Source organism: Mustela lutreola, chromosome 12 (genome assembly GCF_030435805.1).
Source record: "Mustela lutreola isolate mMusLut2 chromosome 12, mMusLut2.pri, whole genome shotgun sequence".
NCBI lineage: Eukaryota > Metazoa > Chordata > Mammalia > Carnivora > Mustelidae > Mustela > Mustela lutreola.
This window is the reverse complement of record NC_081301.1, coordinates 9,067,658-9,081,551: the sequence shown is the minus strand read 5'-3', so window position 1 is coordinate 9,081,551 and position 13,894 is coordinate 9,067,658. Positions and strand designations below refer to the sequence as shown.

Sequence of the window (13,894 nt, the reverse complement as noted above, 5' to 3'; positions counted from 1 at the left end):
CTCCATCTTCTTAGATCCGGAAATGCTTTATGTTGTACACAACCTTTCCCTTCTGCACCTTTTCTCCTCTCCCTGCCTCTAGGTCTTTGAGGATTATGTGTGTAGCTCTCTGTTATTCAGCTACTTAACTCTTTCCTTTCCAGGTTCTTCTGGTTCTTTTAACCTCCCAAATTCTGGGGACATGTTCATGAACATGCAGAGTCTGAATGGGGATTCTTACCAAGGGTCCCAAGTCGGAGCCAATGTGCAATCACAGGTAGGAGAAATGCCCCAACTGGGGCCTTTCTGGCAGGGTAGGGTTTGGGCTCAAAACTCCATACTCTTCCCCCCGTGGAAGTGGTCTGCACATCCATGCAGAACCTGTGCTGGGTGCTTCCAAATGGGACCCATCTTCCCCACCATTTAATTTAACGAGAAGTCAGGTGAACAGTGACTTTTGATGATTCAAACCTGATAAACTTTGTGAATGCATTCGGCTCTGGCTTGAGCTCATGGAGAGGGTTGGGTGCATCTTACTTTTGTAACAACAGCAACAACAAATTGTGTGTGCCAGCATATGTGTGGTTTAAAAATATATCACTCTTTAATTTCTGAAATTTTTAAAGTCAGAATTTAAAAAGCCCCTGAGTTCTTAAAGTATATTTTCTCATTCTCTTAATCGAGAGCAACTACTTGTGTGTGTGTGCTTGGGTGTGCAGCCCGTGCGTGCGTGTGTGCGCATGCGTGTGTGTGTGTGTGAGAGAGAGAGAGATCCAGTATACATATTTATAAGTAGTTTGCACCCATAGCCACGCACATTTCGTTGAAGATATAGACGGGAAGTTTGCATTTTCCATGTAGATGGAAAGTTTGCATTGCCACGAAGGTGTTATTGTTGGGCTGCCATGAAAAACAAAGATGTGTAAGTTTAAATATGCAAAGAATTGCTGAAATTCTGCCAGTCACATTTGATTGATAAATTTGTCTTTCATTGAAGATGCTAAACCCTCATGGCACACATAATTCAAATTGTTTCCTTTTGTAAATGATGATGTTTTAATAGATTTGGGATGATGAATTTTGTTTCGTCTCACTTCTAGGTGGATACCCTCCGTCATGTTATCAATCAGACGGGAGGCTACAGTGATGGTCTTGGAGGAAATTCACTGTACAGTCCACATAATTTAAATGTGAGTACCCTGGGGAACCAGATTCAAAGAGCTGTAGGAACAGCGTCAGGTAAACAGTGACTAATAAATAAATGAATGGCCATTTGACTTGGCTTCTCATCTTGTTCGCAGGTCGGGAAGGCAGCATTTTTGCTGCACTTTCATTTTATGAACACAAACACTTAATGTTACCCAGATGCCCTTAGAAGTCCTCACAAATGCCCCAAGTGGCGGCCGGCATTCTGTCACCAATAGGGAACTCAAATGTCGGCCCGTTAAGATGCCAGCTCCTACTGGCTGTGCTGTGTTCCAAGGAGATGGTGGAAAGCAGGTCATTTATCTTCAAATCAAGCAGCAGGAAACATTCCCACACAAAGCCCACATGAAGGGGCAGACTTGGAGGGCCCCAGACCAAACTAAACAAAAAATTCTGTTCTTAAGAACAAGCTGGCTACATTGTCGATGTGGGATAGAAAACTTGTTCGGCACTCTTAGTGGCACTTTTAGTGGCCTCTTTTTTTTTTTTTTTCATTATGGAGGAAATCATTTTAGCTTGTGTAACCAATTCACCAAAATTTTACTTTTACCCTATACCGACATGGATGGAAAATGGCAGAATGCGCAGGTCTGGAAAGGGTGCCAGGGTAGGGAGGTGGTCCTTGGGCATCAGGCTGGAGCTGGGGCAGGCAGGAGCGGACAGAACCTGGGATTCCAGACCTCAGGAGGAAACGAACTGCGCAAAGCATGGTGGTAGAGTCAGGAGGAAAGTGGACAAAATTCTCCCTTTTTAGGGCCTTCGCTTGCTGTGAGAGTAAATATTAATGATTGAAAAAGTGATTGAGGATGTTCAATTGTAAAGGGAAGAAAGGACCATTAAATACTCAAATCTTTTACATTTGAAATGTCAAATCTTTCTTTTTGGGTTTATAAATAACTCATAATAACCCACAACAAACCATATAAAAAGCCTTTTAGTTGCATTTCTCCTTTTTCATTTAAGTGTTTTGAAATGCTTCAGAGAATGTGCGATATCCTTATCAACATGATAAAATATGAAACTGTGATTGCCTGCAGCATTTTAGAGACATGAATTCCATCTTCACTGATGAGGCTTGATAAGGCGCTGTTGTATAATACACTGCATAATCTCAAACCACCAGAGGAAGGATTAATTTATTTTGAAAAAAAGAATGCTTGCTGACAACCTCTCCTCCAGCTGCCACGCTGGGTAAAAATATTGTACATTTGTTGTTTATAAATTTGGATAAAAGAGGAATGATGTTTACTTCAGATGGAATATCTTCAGACTTGTATCTGTGTAAGAGTTTTTCTTTTTCTAAGTAGATTTTCATACCTGAGGGGCAAAAACGGCTTACCGTTTAGATAGAGAAGAGGATGGCTTAGAGTCCCACCAACACACGTGCGCGTGTCACCGTCCAGCCGGCACAACCGAGGCTTCAGAAACGCGTCGCCTTGGAGTTACCTTTTTCCTGGCTGGAATCTGAGAGGCCTCCAGCCCGGCAAATCCTTTTCCCTTTGGCTCTGCTCCTTTCTGCCTCCTCGTTTGCGCCTCCCCTCCCTTTCTCTTGCGCCTGGAGGCAGGAAAGGTGCCTTCCGTGCAGCAGGGTGCGATCAGAAGACAGGCCGCTCTCCAAGAACACTGATCCTGGGAGAAAGGCGCGGGACCACTGAGCACAGGGCTCACCCAGAAGCCGGCCGCAGGCTGGGCGGGGACCCCGGGGGGAGTTCTCTCCGGGCCCAGTGGCACAGGCCTCAAAGAAGCCTTTTTAGGCGGACTCAAGGAAGAAGGTGCGGACGGAGGCGAAAGAAGCAGGGGGGCCTCGTGACCCACCCAACACTGGCGCGGGAGGTCCGGGTCTGGGGACAGCACCGCGGGAGGCGGGTCTGAGCCGCAGGCACTGGGTGGCAGCCCGCTCCCCCTCGCCGCCTTCTCTCCGGAAAGGCCCGCCCCGTCACTTCCACTCAGTGTTCCCCAACTCACGAGCCCAGCACCTCCCTCTTCTTGACTGACATAAAAATATGTAGCGACAAGCTGTCTGCCACAGCAGAAATCTGATCAGACATTGATTTCAGCAATTGCCTCTATGGGCCGAGACAGAAGGCGAATTTGTTTCTGAGCACTGTTACGGCGACGCAGGTCCGAGGCAGGAAGGGCCAGCGGCACGTGAGCAGCCGGAGCAACCTCCCGGAGAGGCGCCCCAGTTAGAGATAATTGGAATACAGATTTGAATAGTGGGCCCCTCCGCAGTTCATGCATTTTCATTCCGGAAGATGCTATTTGGAGGGAAATTCTGGCCTTCATTTTCCAAGGGTTACAGTAGCTGGCTGTCAGGCGTGCGTGGCAAGGGGAGGGGGGCAACTTCTCTATGGAAACGAGGATTAAGCCGGGCTGAAGTTTATACTTCGTGGAGCCCAAGGTCTGGTGGAGGCACCGCTTCGAGCTTCTCCACTGCTCTCTTGCGAAAAGATGTCTCTCCGAGTCACTTTATTTTTTACAGCCAATCAGAGGCCAAGCCGCACGCCCGCTTGAGGCTCGCGGAGGCCCTCCTTCAGCGAGCTGATTTATTGCCAAGACTTTACTTGGTGGGATGGATTTGTTTTACATGCATTTAATCCCACTTTAACACATGCTTCAAACTCCTGCCAAAGTGGGTTTAGAAAATACATTTTGCTAATGTAGCTTTGCTCTCACGTTGTCATCTGGGTATTTGAAATTGGGGAGGAGAATTAATCTGGAGACGTGCACCCGTTGAACTGTGTTTCTCCTTTCAGGCTAATGGAGGCTGGCAGGACGCAACAACTCCATCTTCTGTGACTTCCCCTACAGAAGGCCCAGGAAGCGTGCACTCGGATACCTCTAACTAATTTCCGGCAACACTTTTCCCTGAGCTGACATGCCTCGATAAGTGCATTCAGAGCAATAGGAGGAAAAGGAAAGCGTTTTTGTAGCCCACCGTCTACAGCTTTACTGTAAAACCTTGTCTTATTAGAGAACTTGGTAAATCAGTTTTTTAAGGAATCATAATCATTTGTATTTATACTTAAAAACACACAATGTTAAAAAAGCACTTTATCCAATTAGGCCAAGATTTAACATTGTTGACAGTCCTGTAGCTATTTTATCATAATTTATTATCGATATTTTACATTAATGGTCTCACAGTTGCCAATTACTTGGCCTTAAGGGTAAAAAGTACAATATATGCTAAACCTCAATCGTTAAAGCAGATGCAAAGATTCACCTCACCTAAATTGACTTTCTCGCATATTTCCATCGCAGACTTTGATTGTCTTTCTTTCATATCGCTAATGGGGTTGGAATAAAGGAGCTGTTTGGCTATCTCTGTTAACGATGGTTTGTTTAAGAATCTTCCTGGTCACGTTTGTGTTTCGATCTCTTATGTTATAATTAGATCAGAGACTGGTAGCATCTTTTCTCTCTCTGGAAGCACCAGTGCCCAGAGTCTGCTCGGTAATTAAATTATGGATCCAGATTGTTCTGGGGGATGAAGATGCTTGCTGCTGATAGAGGTGAACACGAGATCTGTCTGGGGTTGTACGGTGTGCGCTGGGTGCTGCACGGGCTTGTCAAGGTTTGCTCCGTCCTCTGGGCATCGGCAAGGGCCCTGCTCTCTGGAGTGTTGTATATAGTGTAGCAAAAGAGTATTTATACATCTCACCAATCAAAACACAGCTTGATTACCTCATGCGAACTCATACAAACCAATAGAATTTCAACATGTTCTGTAGCTTAGAGTGCTCACTTACTACCTCTGAACAATACTCACGCTGTAGTTCGTCTCTTTCTTACCTTTTTGCATCTTGTAATTAACTCTTTGTTTCCCTTCATAAAATGTAATTGTACATTGTAATCTTTTAAAAGAAAAAAAAAATCAGGGTTGCATTTGCAACCTTTAAAAAACCGAGAGTGGAAACATTGGGTCTTCAATGAACACGGGATCAGTAGAACTGTTGTAAATACTGAGAAAGCATTTTGAATGTCCTTCATCTTGTTACTAATCCATGCAAAAAAGAAAAAAAGAAAAAAAAAGCGGCGCCGATCGTGATGCATTCGGAGTCCAGTATTCGGTACCGTACACTTGACCCTGCGCGCTGGGGCCCCTCTCCTTCCTCTCTTTTTGTATTGTATGCGATTCTGAAACTGATTGAGTCATGAAAATAATTTGTGGCGGTGATTCTAATGTATTAAAAATGTTTCGTGTTCCTTTCTAACTGGATTACACCCTGGATTGAAAAAGTCTTCCTCGTGGTAGCTCTATGTAGTTTCAAACATGAATAAACTTTTTGCTTTCATGATTAAATGTTGCAATGTCTTAACTCCACCGCCATGGGAGCGGGCCAGGGCGTGTCAAGCTGCCCCGGTCACCGAGGGACTTGGAAATGACGGGGAAACAGGGACTGGAGGACGAGCCCTTGCCGACCGACGGCTCTCTCTGGCTCTCCTGACCGGCTCCTGGACCGCTGTGGCATGTCCTCCCCTGATCCCTGCGTTTTAAGAATGCCCCAAGGAAGCTCTTGGTCCCACTGACAGAGATTAGGAAAGTAAAGCTCATTAAAGTCACGCGAATGCCGCAAAGTCACAGAGTTGGGACAACAAGGGGCCACGCTTTGAACCCAGGAGCTCACATTCTCCTGACCTGACGATGCCCCTGGCACTTGTTTGATGGAAAGACCTTTTCTGTCACTTATTAAAAGAATAACCAGTCTCGTCACCTTCACTTCATTTCAGGGCTTCCGTGAGATACCAGTTAAGAACAAGTAAGAGTTCCTCCGATACGAGTGAGCCTCAGATAGCTACTGAAAAAAGACCCCAAAGCTTCACACCCTCTCTAAGTATACCCTTTAAAATTCTAGACTGATGAAATGTTAGACCAACAAGAAAGACTTTACTTAGATTAAGCATTGTTTTTGTTTTACTAAAATAGCCAGGAGTCCCATATATTTACATACACCTCTGTCGCGAATATCTAAATCTTTACCGTAAAAGAAGTGGAGAGCAGGTAATTGGCCTGTTTACTATATCTCAAGGAAATTGACTCACAGGAAATCAGATTAATGTTAATCAGCTGCAGCAAATTGTCTATGATAAATACAACTTTTACTATTTCAGTTGGTAGAGCCAAGCAAAACAAGGTCTAGGGCCACCGTTCCCATTAATCTTGAGGCAGTTATACCGCGAGAGTAAACTTTACAAAATAGATCGCCCTCCAAAGCTGTCCTTCACGTGGGCTCTCAGCCTGCCTGTAGGAATCTCTCCTGTGGCTAAGTAGTTATTTGCATGATTCAATTAGCTTATGGGTCAGGCTTTCTTATCTTTGTACATAAAACAATCTCCAGGCTATGTGGTTTTGCAAAAATATCCTGTGGAAATCTGACACTTGTGCACGCAAATACGTCTTCTTTAATATCCAGAAACACACACTTCCTAAGAAGTGTATCTCAGCTTTCATGTCAGGCCAGCCGGTTGAGAGAGGCACATATCAGCGCTTGTCGGAGGTTCTCGAGCAGACGAATGGCCCTTGAAGGAAGATCGGTGAGCCTGAGGCTTTATTCTGGGGAGGCCTGGATTAAGATCCCAGTCTCTTTCCCACGTCCTGGGTAGGGAACCCTCACGTTTCCTCTCTGCTCTTCTCTAGGGGGACAGAAGCATCCTCACTTCATAGGGAAGGAAACTGGGGCATGGCGTGGGCCTCAAGCTGCTTATGTTTCACTCCAGATTGGGTGAAATATATTCATCTCATGGATTTTCATCAGATCACCTTTTCTTGGTCAAGCAATGGGTTAAGGGTTGGACCCAGAGATGAATGAAATCAGGCCCCAGCCCTTGAGAAGCCAAGACCCTGGGCCTGGGCCTGGTTCAGATAGCAAACACTCATGCAGGTATTGGAAAGGTTGGTGGATTTCTGAACCCCAAGAGTCGAGAAATGAGGATCCCACAACCCATTCACAAGATCAAAGGAAATAAGAGCCATCAGTCACAGAAACTCACACCCCATGAGAGGCTAAGGGGCCTGTCCATGCATATAATACAGTCAGATGCACACGGGCACAGGTGGGCTCAGGGGCGCCTACATGTATGTTCGAGAGTTTCTGGAACCTAAATGAGCAGCTAATGTGGCACAAGGATCAGCCCCGTGCACAGCTGCGCATGAGCAGTGTGGCCGTGCAGACTAGGTTAGAACTACCCTATAACCCCGCACTGGGCAGCAGCCTGTGCCGTTCCCTAGCCAGAAGCGGAGGTAGGAGAGGCAGTGTTCCAGAGCAACGCCCTTCTGGTGTGGACGAGTCTCCCACGCGCAGTGGTGTTTTACGTGTGAAATGTGCATTGGTGCCAGGAGCAAGGTGCCTTCTTGGGGCTGACAGCTGCGATTTCTTGAGTACCTCCTGCGGACCAGCCCTGGGCCAGGTGCTTTCTGTATAGCATCTTATTTAATGCCCACAGAGCCCCACGTGCTCGGACTCTGAGACTCCAAGAGGTAACACCACCTGTCCATGATCTCCCACAGAGCTGGAGGTGGCCCCTCCCAGCAGCCACTTGCTGGACTGAAGAGGGGCTCCTGTGCACCTGGGCCACCAACCTGGGCCACCGTTCCCTTCTGGGGGACAAGGAGAGTCATCCCCCGTCACCCATCAGAGCTTGCAAGTGTCCCACCCATGCCTCTATTGCCCAGGCCACCTGAGTATGTGTGTCTCAGGCTCCGTGTGGTCCTGTCCATGTCTACGGGTCACAGGCTTGGGCACAAGGGACAGGAAGAGCCACGTATTGGGGCTTGGCCGGGCCTGGCACCGTAACTAATGGAGGCAAGTGGACTTGGGAGGGCAGCTGTCATGATGAATGAGAAGAGCTGAGCACAGAGCCTGGGGCACGTGTCCTGCATGTACTTTGTTACGGGCAGAGTCCGACCTGGGCCCCGTGGGTGAGTGCAGGTCCCAGGCGCTGTGCCCTTAGCTCCAGCCCCTGGCCACTGTGCCCACTGCCCACCAGCCATTCAGTGTGAGCAGATCTCCAAGCCCACCCTGGCTCTGCCTCCTGACTCCTGGCTCTGCCTCCCGCCATCTGTGTGACCTTGGACATGGGATGTCACCTCTTGAGCCTGAGTTTCCTTGTTCTCTCTTCTTGGGACGTTGTTCCCCTACTGTGTCCCTGATGAATGCCCGTCCTTTAAGGCTGAACCCAGACCTCTGCGCCCTCTGACAGAGCCAGGCTCTGCAGCCCCTTCTAGACGTCCAGGTAGGGACCTCAGGAAGAGAGGATTAGGACAAGCATGGGGGTTAGAGGGGAAGCTTCAGGGAAGGGCAGACCAGGCCAGGGACAAGTCTGTGCAGAGAGCAGGGGGCACAGTGAGCAGAACTGTCAGAGAAGCCACAAGGATGCTTGCTCGCTGCCTCCCCAGGCTCACTCTCCAAACCCTCACAGCAGCCTCGTGAACACGACCTGTTATCACCTCCGCTTTATAGACACGGAAACTGAAGCCACTTGGCCAAAGACACACAGAGCCGGAACATGAGCCTGCGTGAGTCTGAAGCCAAAACTCCCATTTTTAATGCTTTGTGCCTGACTGGCTTATCAAAGTGTCTCTTTCTAACACAAAGGACAGTCACTGTTGGTGAGCCTGACTTGGGACCTGAGTAGAGACCTCCTCAGGCGTACCACCACCCCCATCAGAGCCATGGGCTCCTGTCCCCAGCAACTTGGGATCCCAGGGACACCTTCAGGAAGACTACTGAGTTCACAAGCCCCTCAGGACAACAAATGGCCAGCATTTCCTCCCCGCTGGACCTGGGGACCCAACCACCTCTCAGCTCCGAGACCTCCACTGTCACAGACTCAGCCGATATGCACGGAGCCTGCTTCCAGCTGCGTCCCGCCAGGTGCACTGCCAGGAGCTACACCTCACAGCCCAGCGGCTCCTGGCCCCGTCACAGGGACGGAAATGGGTGCCGGGGGGTTCAATGTGGCCCCATGGCTAGGAAAGCCCCTAGGGCTGAGCATCCATGAACATGGGCTCCGAGTGAAAACTGCCTGTCATTGAGTCCGGCTCTGCCTCATACCGGCTGCGTGTCCTTGAGCAAGTTGTGCAACCTCCCTGTGCCTCAGTTTCCTTAGCTGTCAAGCACCTGCCTCCCAGCATTGACGGGAAGATGGAGCTGGCTGGTGCAGCAAAGGGCCCTGCGGGGACCAGAGGCCGTGGCCAGCTGTCCTTCTTTCCTATCCGGTCCTGTGACTTGTACTCACATTCCAGCCACTGTCCCACTTGACTCACTGTGGATAAAACCGAGGTCTTCTGAGACCCAAGATCATGCATGTCCTTCAAGGCAGCGTGTTGTTGTATGAAGAGCTGGGGCCCCGGGGTCAGCCTAAATTCTGCCACTTACCCGCTGTGTGTGACCATGGGCACAGCACCTCCTCACTCTACTGCGTGGCCTCGATTTCCTCACCTGTAAAATGGGGAGATGTTGTTCCTCCCTTCCTCCTAGGGCTGGCATAAAGATTAATGAGCTGATGCACGCGTGGCAATTGGGATAGAGTGGCTTCTCTTCTTTCTGTTGTTATTATGACAGTGCCCCCGATCAGAAGGGGACACCAGTCTCTGGCCCTTCTGGTTGGAATGACTACTTCCAGTCAGCAGAAGGGTCGTCAGGGGATGTCAGCTGCCACATGGGGTCCCTAGGAGAGGCCCAGCCTCTTCAACCCACCCCCTCTGCTCCGCCCACCCCCCTCTTCTCAAGCCTGGACAGAGGCCTTGGCCTCACCTCTCACCGCCATCTCAGGAGATAATAAAAGGCTGATTCCTTTTTCCTGGTAAAATTTCAGCAGAAAGTGTACGCATCATTAAATATGGAAATCCAGAATTTTATTAGCAATCTGCTAGATCTGAACTGACGCCAATTAAACAAAAAAGATATCATTTATAAAAAGGCAGAGTTCAACTTGTATTAAATATGAAATGCAATTTTCTCCTGGTTTTGATTTATTACTGGTGGTCCATTGTTCAAAGAAGCATGTTATATTTCAATAGAGAAATATTGTTTATTCATTAATATTTTAAAACGGGCTTATTGCTGTGCATGGCTCTCACCGAATGAAACTTATGATTTAAAACATGAATTAATAAACACATTTGAAAGTGTTAGACGAGATCACAACCTCTCATTTTTCATTTTCCTGGGAGCATATTAAATTTTTATAATTCTGCATCTACAGTTTTTTCTTTTAAATAAAGATGCAGATTTCGAATTACTCTGCTAATTTCAGGTAACCAGGAGCAGAAAAGCAATATCGTGGGGACCTATGTTAGGATCAGAGAATCCCAAGAAGACGCTCAGGTTTATTTTTGCAATATTCATAAATCAAAATAAATGAGCTTTGTGTGAGAGGCAGCATTTATGTGCGTTAGGATGCTGGCTGGAGCGGGCCTCGGCATTGGGACAATGTGTGTGTGTGTGTGTGTGTGTGTGTGTGTGAGAGAGAGAGAGAGAGAGAGAGAGTGTGTGTGTGCAGGTAGATATTTAGCATGTCAATGTTCATGGTCACACGTAGGTATGATTGCGTCTGTCCATCAAAAACCATGTGTATCAGCCTAGATGCTTGGGTTCATGAAGTCTGACTATAACCCAGTTGTTGGGTTTGATGGTCAACCATGATGTACTGAGCACCTACTATGTGCCAGAAGCTGTGCTGGTGACGGGGGCTGAGCTGGTTACACGGTGGTTTCCCCGCCACACCACTGCCTGAGCAACCTCCCCATCAGGACCTGAGGCTGTTGAATTCTCCCAGTTTCTCCTATAGCAGAAATGTGTCCTTCTATGTGATGATCTTCTGGGACATCTCTGTTGACTTGCTGATAGATGGGAAGCTTTGGGAAGGGAGAGAGCTTCACGGGCTGGAGGTAGAGGAAGGCTTCTGCAAAGAAGAGGCTCAGAGAAAGGCACAGTCTGGATGGAGGTAATGGAGGTCCAGGTAAGACTGAAGGGAGCGGTGCATCCTAAGGACGGAGAGTGACTTCCTCCCACAGAGCTCCCAGCGCCCCCCTCCCCACAACAGCTGACTCCCTGCTCAGCCCATGTAATAGAGGAGGAAGCAGAGGGCTAAGCAGGAAAGGATTTGCCTTGGGGTCTAGGTCTGAGTGCCACACCTTCCCTAAAGAGGTTTGGAAGAAGAAGTCAAGTTTGCAAAATTGACCAGTGGGTTGTGTTGCCCCAAGGTATACGGGGAGGCAAGGATTTGGGGAAGCCCTGGGGAAGCCCTCTTACAGAAGGGAGAGCCCTCAGTGGTGGAGAATCAGCTCTTCCCCAGAGTGCTGGCTCAGGAGGGACCCGGAGAGGAACTCCCCTAGCCTGGTCTGGGGGAAGGAGAGGCACAGGAATGGGAATAGTGCTGTTCAGCTCACTTTGGTGCCCTGGTGCAAGAGTTTCTCCAGCGTGAATCTGGCATTACACAGATGCCACTCTTGAACTTTACTAGGAAGGCCAAATCATTCTCCAAAGCGGTGGTACTGATCCCACGTACTTGTTAGCATTTAGTATTTACATCTTCTCTTCCAACCTGGTGGCTAGATGATGATATAACAAAGTGATTTTAATTCAAATTTCCATTCAAATGATTACTAATGAGATTGAGCATCTTTTCATGTGTTTATTGTTCGAAGCACCTGTTGAAGCCTTTCGCCCATTTCTATAATGTTTGTCTTTTTCTTATTGATTTGCAGAGTGTTTTAATGAATGGAAGTACAATACTTAATTAGTAATTAAGCAAAGTGTTTTCCTCTTTGGTCACTGCTTTTTGCGTACGGTGTGAGGTAGGGGTCTAATTGTCCCAATACCATTTATTGGAAAGTTCATCTTTTTGCCAGTGATCTGCAGTAACATCTCCCTCGTGAATCAACTGTCCACTGTGTGTAGTTCTATTTCTGGGCTCACGCAGCTGCTGGACTCTATGTGTGTCTCTGTGGCCATACCACCGAGGCTTGCTGTCTGATAGAGCAAGTTCTCTCGCCTTGTTCTGTGGGAATCTTCTGGAAATTCATGGTCCTTTATATTTCTGCATAAATTTTAGAATCAGCTTGTCAAGTGCCATTAAAAAAATTCGTTGAGATTTTGATTTGGATCACATTAGGAGAACTGATATATTTCAAATATTGAGGCTTAATCTGTGAACGAGATGTCTATCTTCATTTATTTAGATTTTCTTTAATGCCTTCCATTAAAGTTTTTTTTTAATTAAAAAAAATTGAAGTATAGTTGACCTACAATATTGTATTAGTTTCAGGTGTACAACATCGTGATTCAACACTTACATACATTCCAAAATCCTCACTACAGTAAGTGTAGCTACCATCTGTCACCGTGCAAAGTTATTATGCTATTATTGACTATATTCCTTATGTTTTACTTTTCATCCTCATGACTTATTTATTTTATAACTGGAAGTTTGTAGCTCTTAATCCCCTTCACTACTTTTGTCAACCCCCCCACCCCCCACAACCACCAGTTTTTTCTCTGTATTTATGAGTTTGCTTCTGTTTATTCATTTATTTTGTTTTTGAGAGTTTAGGTATAAGGGAAATCATATAGTCTCTTTCAGTAATCTTTATCATTTTCTCCATCATGATGCTTAGGCTCCCACCAACAGAGTCCCATCCAGGTGGGGTGTCTGAATGGGAGAAACTTGACCTTTGGGGACCAGCCCTATGGTCCCACACGGGAATCTGGGCATGGGTACACTGGAAGTGGTCCCTCCCAGGACCGGGCAAGGATGCGATGAGGTCTTCCTTGCACATCGCTGAGCCAAGGGTGTTGCGAACCGTACCTGTTCATTCATCAGCACTCCGGATGCGGGAACACCCAATCCAGACAAGTCCTTCGGGGAGACATTTGCAACCACAGGAGCAGGTTTGCTCCTGTGTCTTATCCAAATGAGCTGCTGTTCAGCCTTTGGGCTGTCCCCTCCTCGCCTCCGCTGAGTGCCCGGGGTGCTCGCTGGCTTTTCCTCGCCCCAGCTCGGCCCCCCTGACCCACTGGCACCTGCTCCGCTGGAAACAGTTGCTTAATTTGCACATTATAACAAAATTAGAGTTTCCAAGCCTTCAGCGATGAATACAGGATAAAATAAGGCCTCCGGGAATAGCGTTCCCCCTGCCCCTGGTGGGTCACAACAGCGGAATAGATGTCTGAGGCTTTAACAATCTTTGGCATCTGGCCGTTGTAAGGAGAGGGTCTCTAGAGCCGCACGGTGGCTGGCGCCTGGCTCTGGGTGGGCGTCCCTTGGGCACCGTGCGGTGCTGGTGTGAGCGCGAGGGGGTGGCCCGTGTTTGACGGCGTGTGTCTCTGGGTGTGTCTCTGTGCTGCACGACCCACGCGTCTAGGATAGGGCATGTATTAGGGCGGTCGTGGGTATGTTCCTATCTTAGGGGCAGGAAGGATTTTTGAGATTTATTTTCTGCCTCGATGACATTTGCGGAGGACCTACTGTGTGCGGGCGGGGCGTCTGGGCCCCGCAGAAGCAGCAGACATCAAGATAAACCGCAAACCCCGCATCCCGGGGGATGGCTAACACTCTAGCGGAGTGGATGGAAACCCTGAGGCTTGTGTCATGGGTTGAATTATCCGAATATCCCAAGATAGGGTAGAGTCCTAATCCCCAGGAAATGGCAATGCGACCTTTTTAGGAAAGAATCTTTGCAAGTAAAATTAAGGTAACTGGT

General features: G+C 47.8%; 1 protein-coding gene across 3 annotated transcripts in view; it reads left to right on the top strand.

The window, feature by feature from the left end:
* PBX3 (PBX homeobox 3) overlaps positions 1-5,491 on the top strand; it is a 217,200-nt gene extending 211,709 nt beyond the window's left edge. For 2 of the 3 annotated variants that reach the window (XM_059141024.1, XM_059141026.1), the window contains 3 exons: positions 144-256; positions 1,080-1,169; positions 3,942-5,491. In XM_059141024.1, coding sequence (XP_058997007.1) covers positions 144-256; positions 1,080-1,169; positions 3,942-4,034 — 296 coding nt within the window. In that variant the 3' untranslated portion in view covers positions 4,035-5,491. The remainder of the gene's footprint in view (positions 1-143; positions 257-1,079; positions 1,170-3,941) is intronic. The other variant, XM_059141025.1, reaches the window with a different exon arrangement.
* Positions 5,492-13,894: the final 8,403 nt, after the last annotated feature.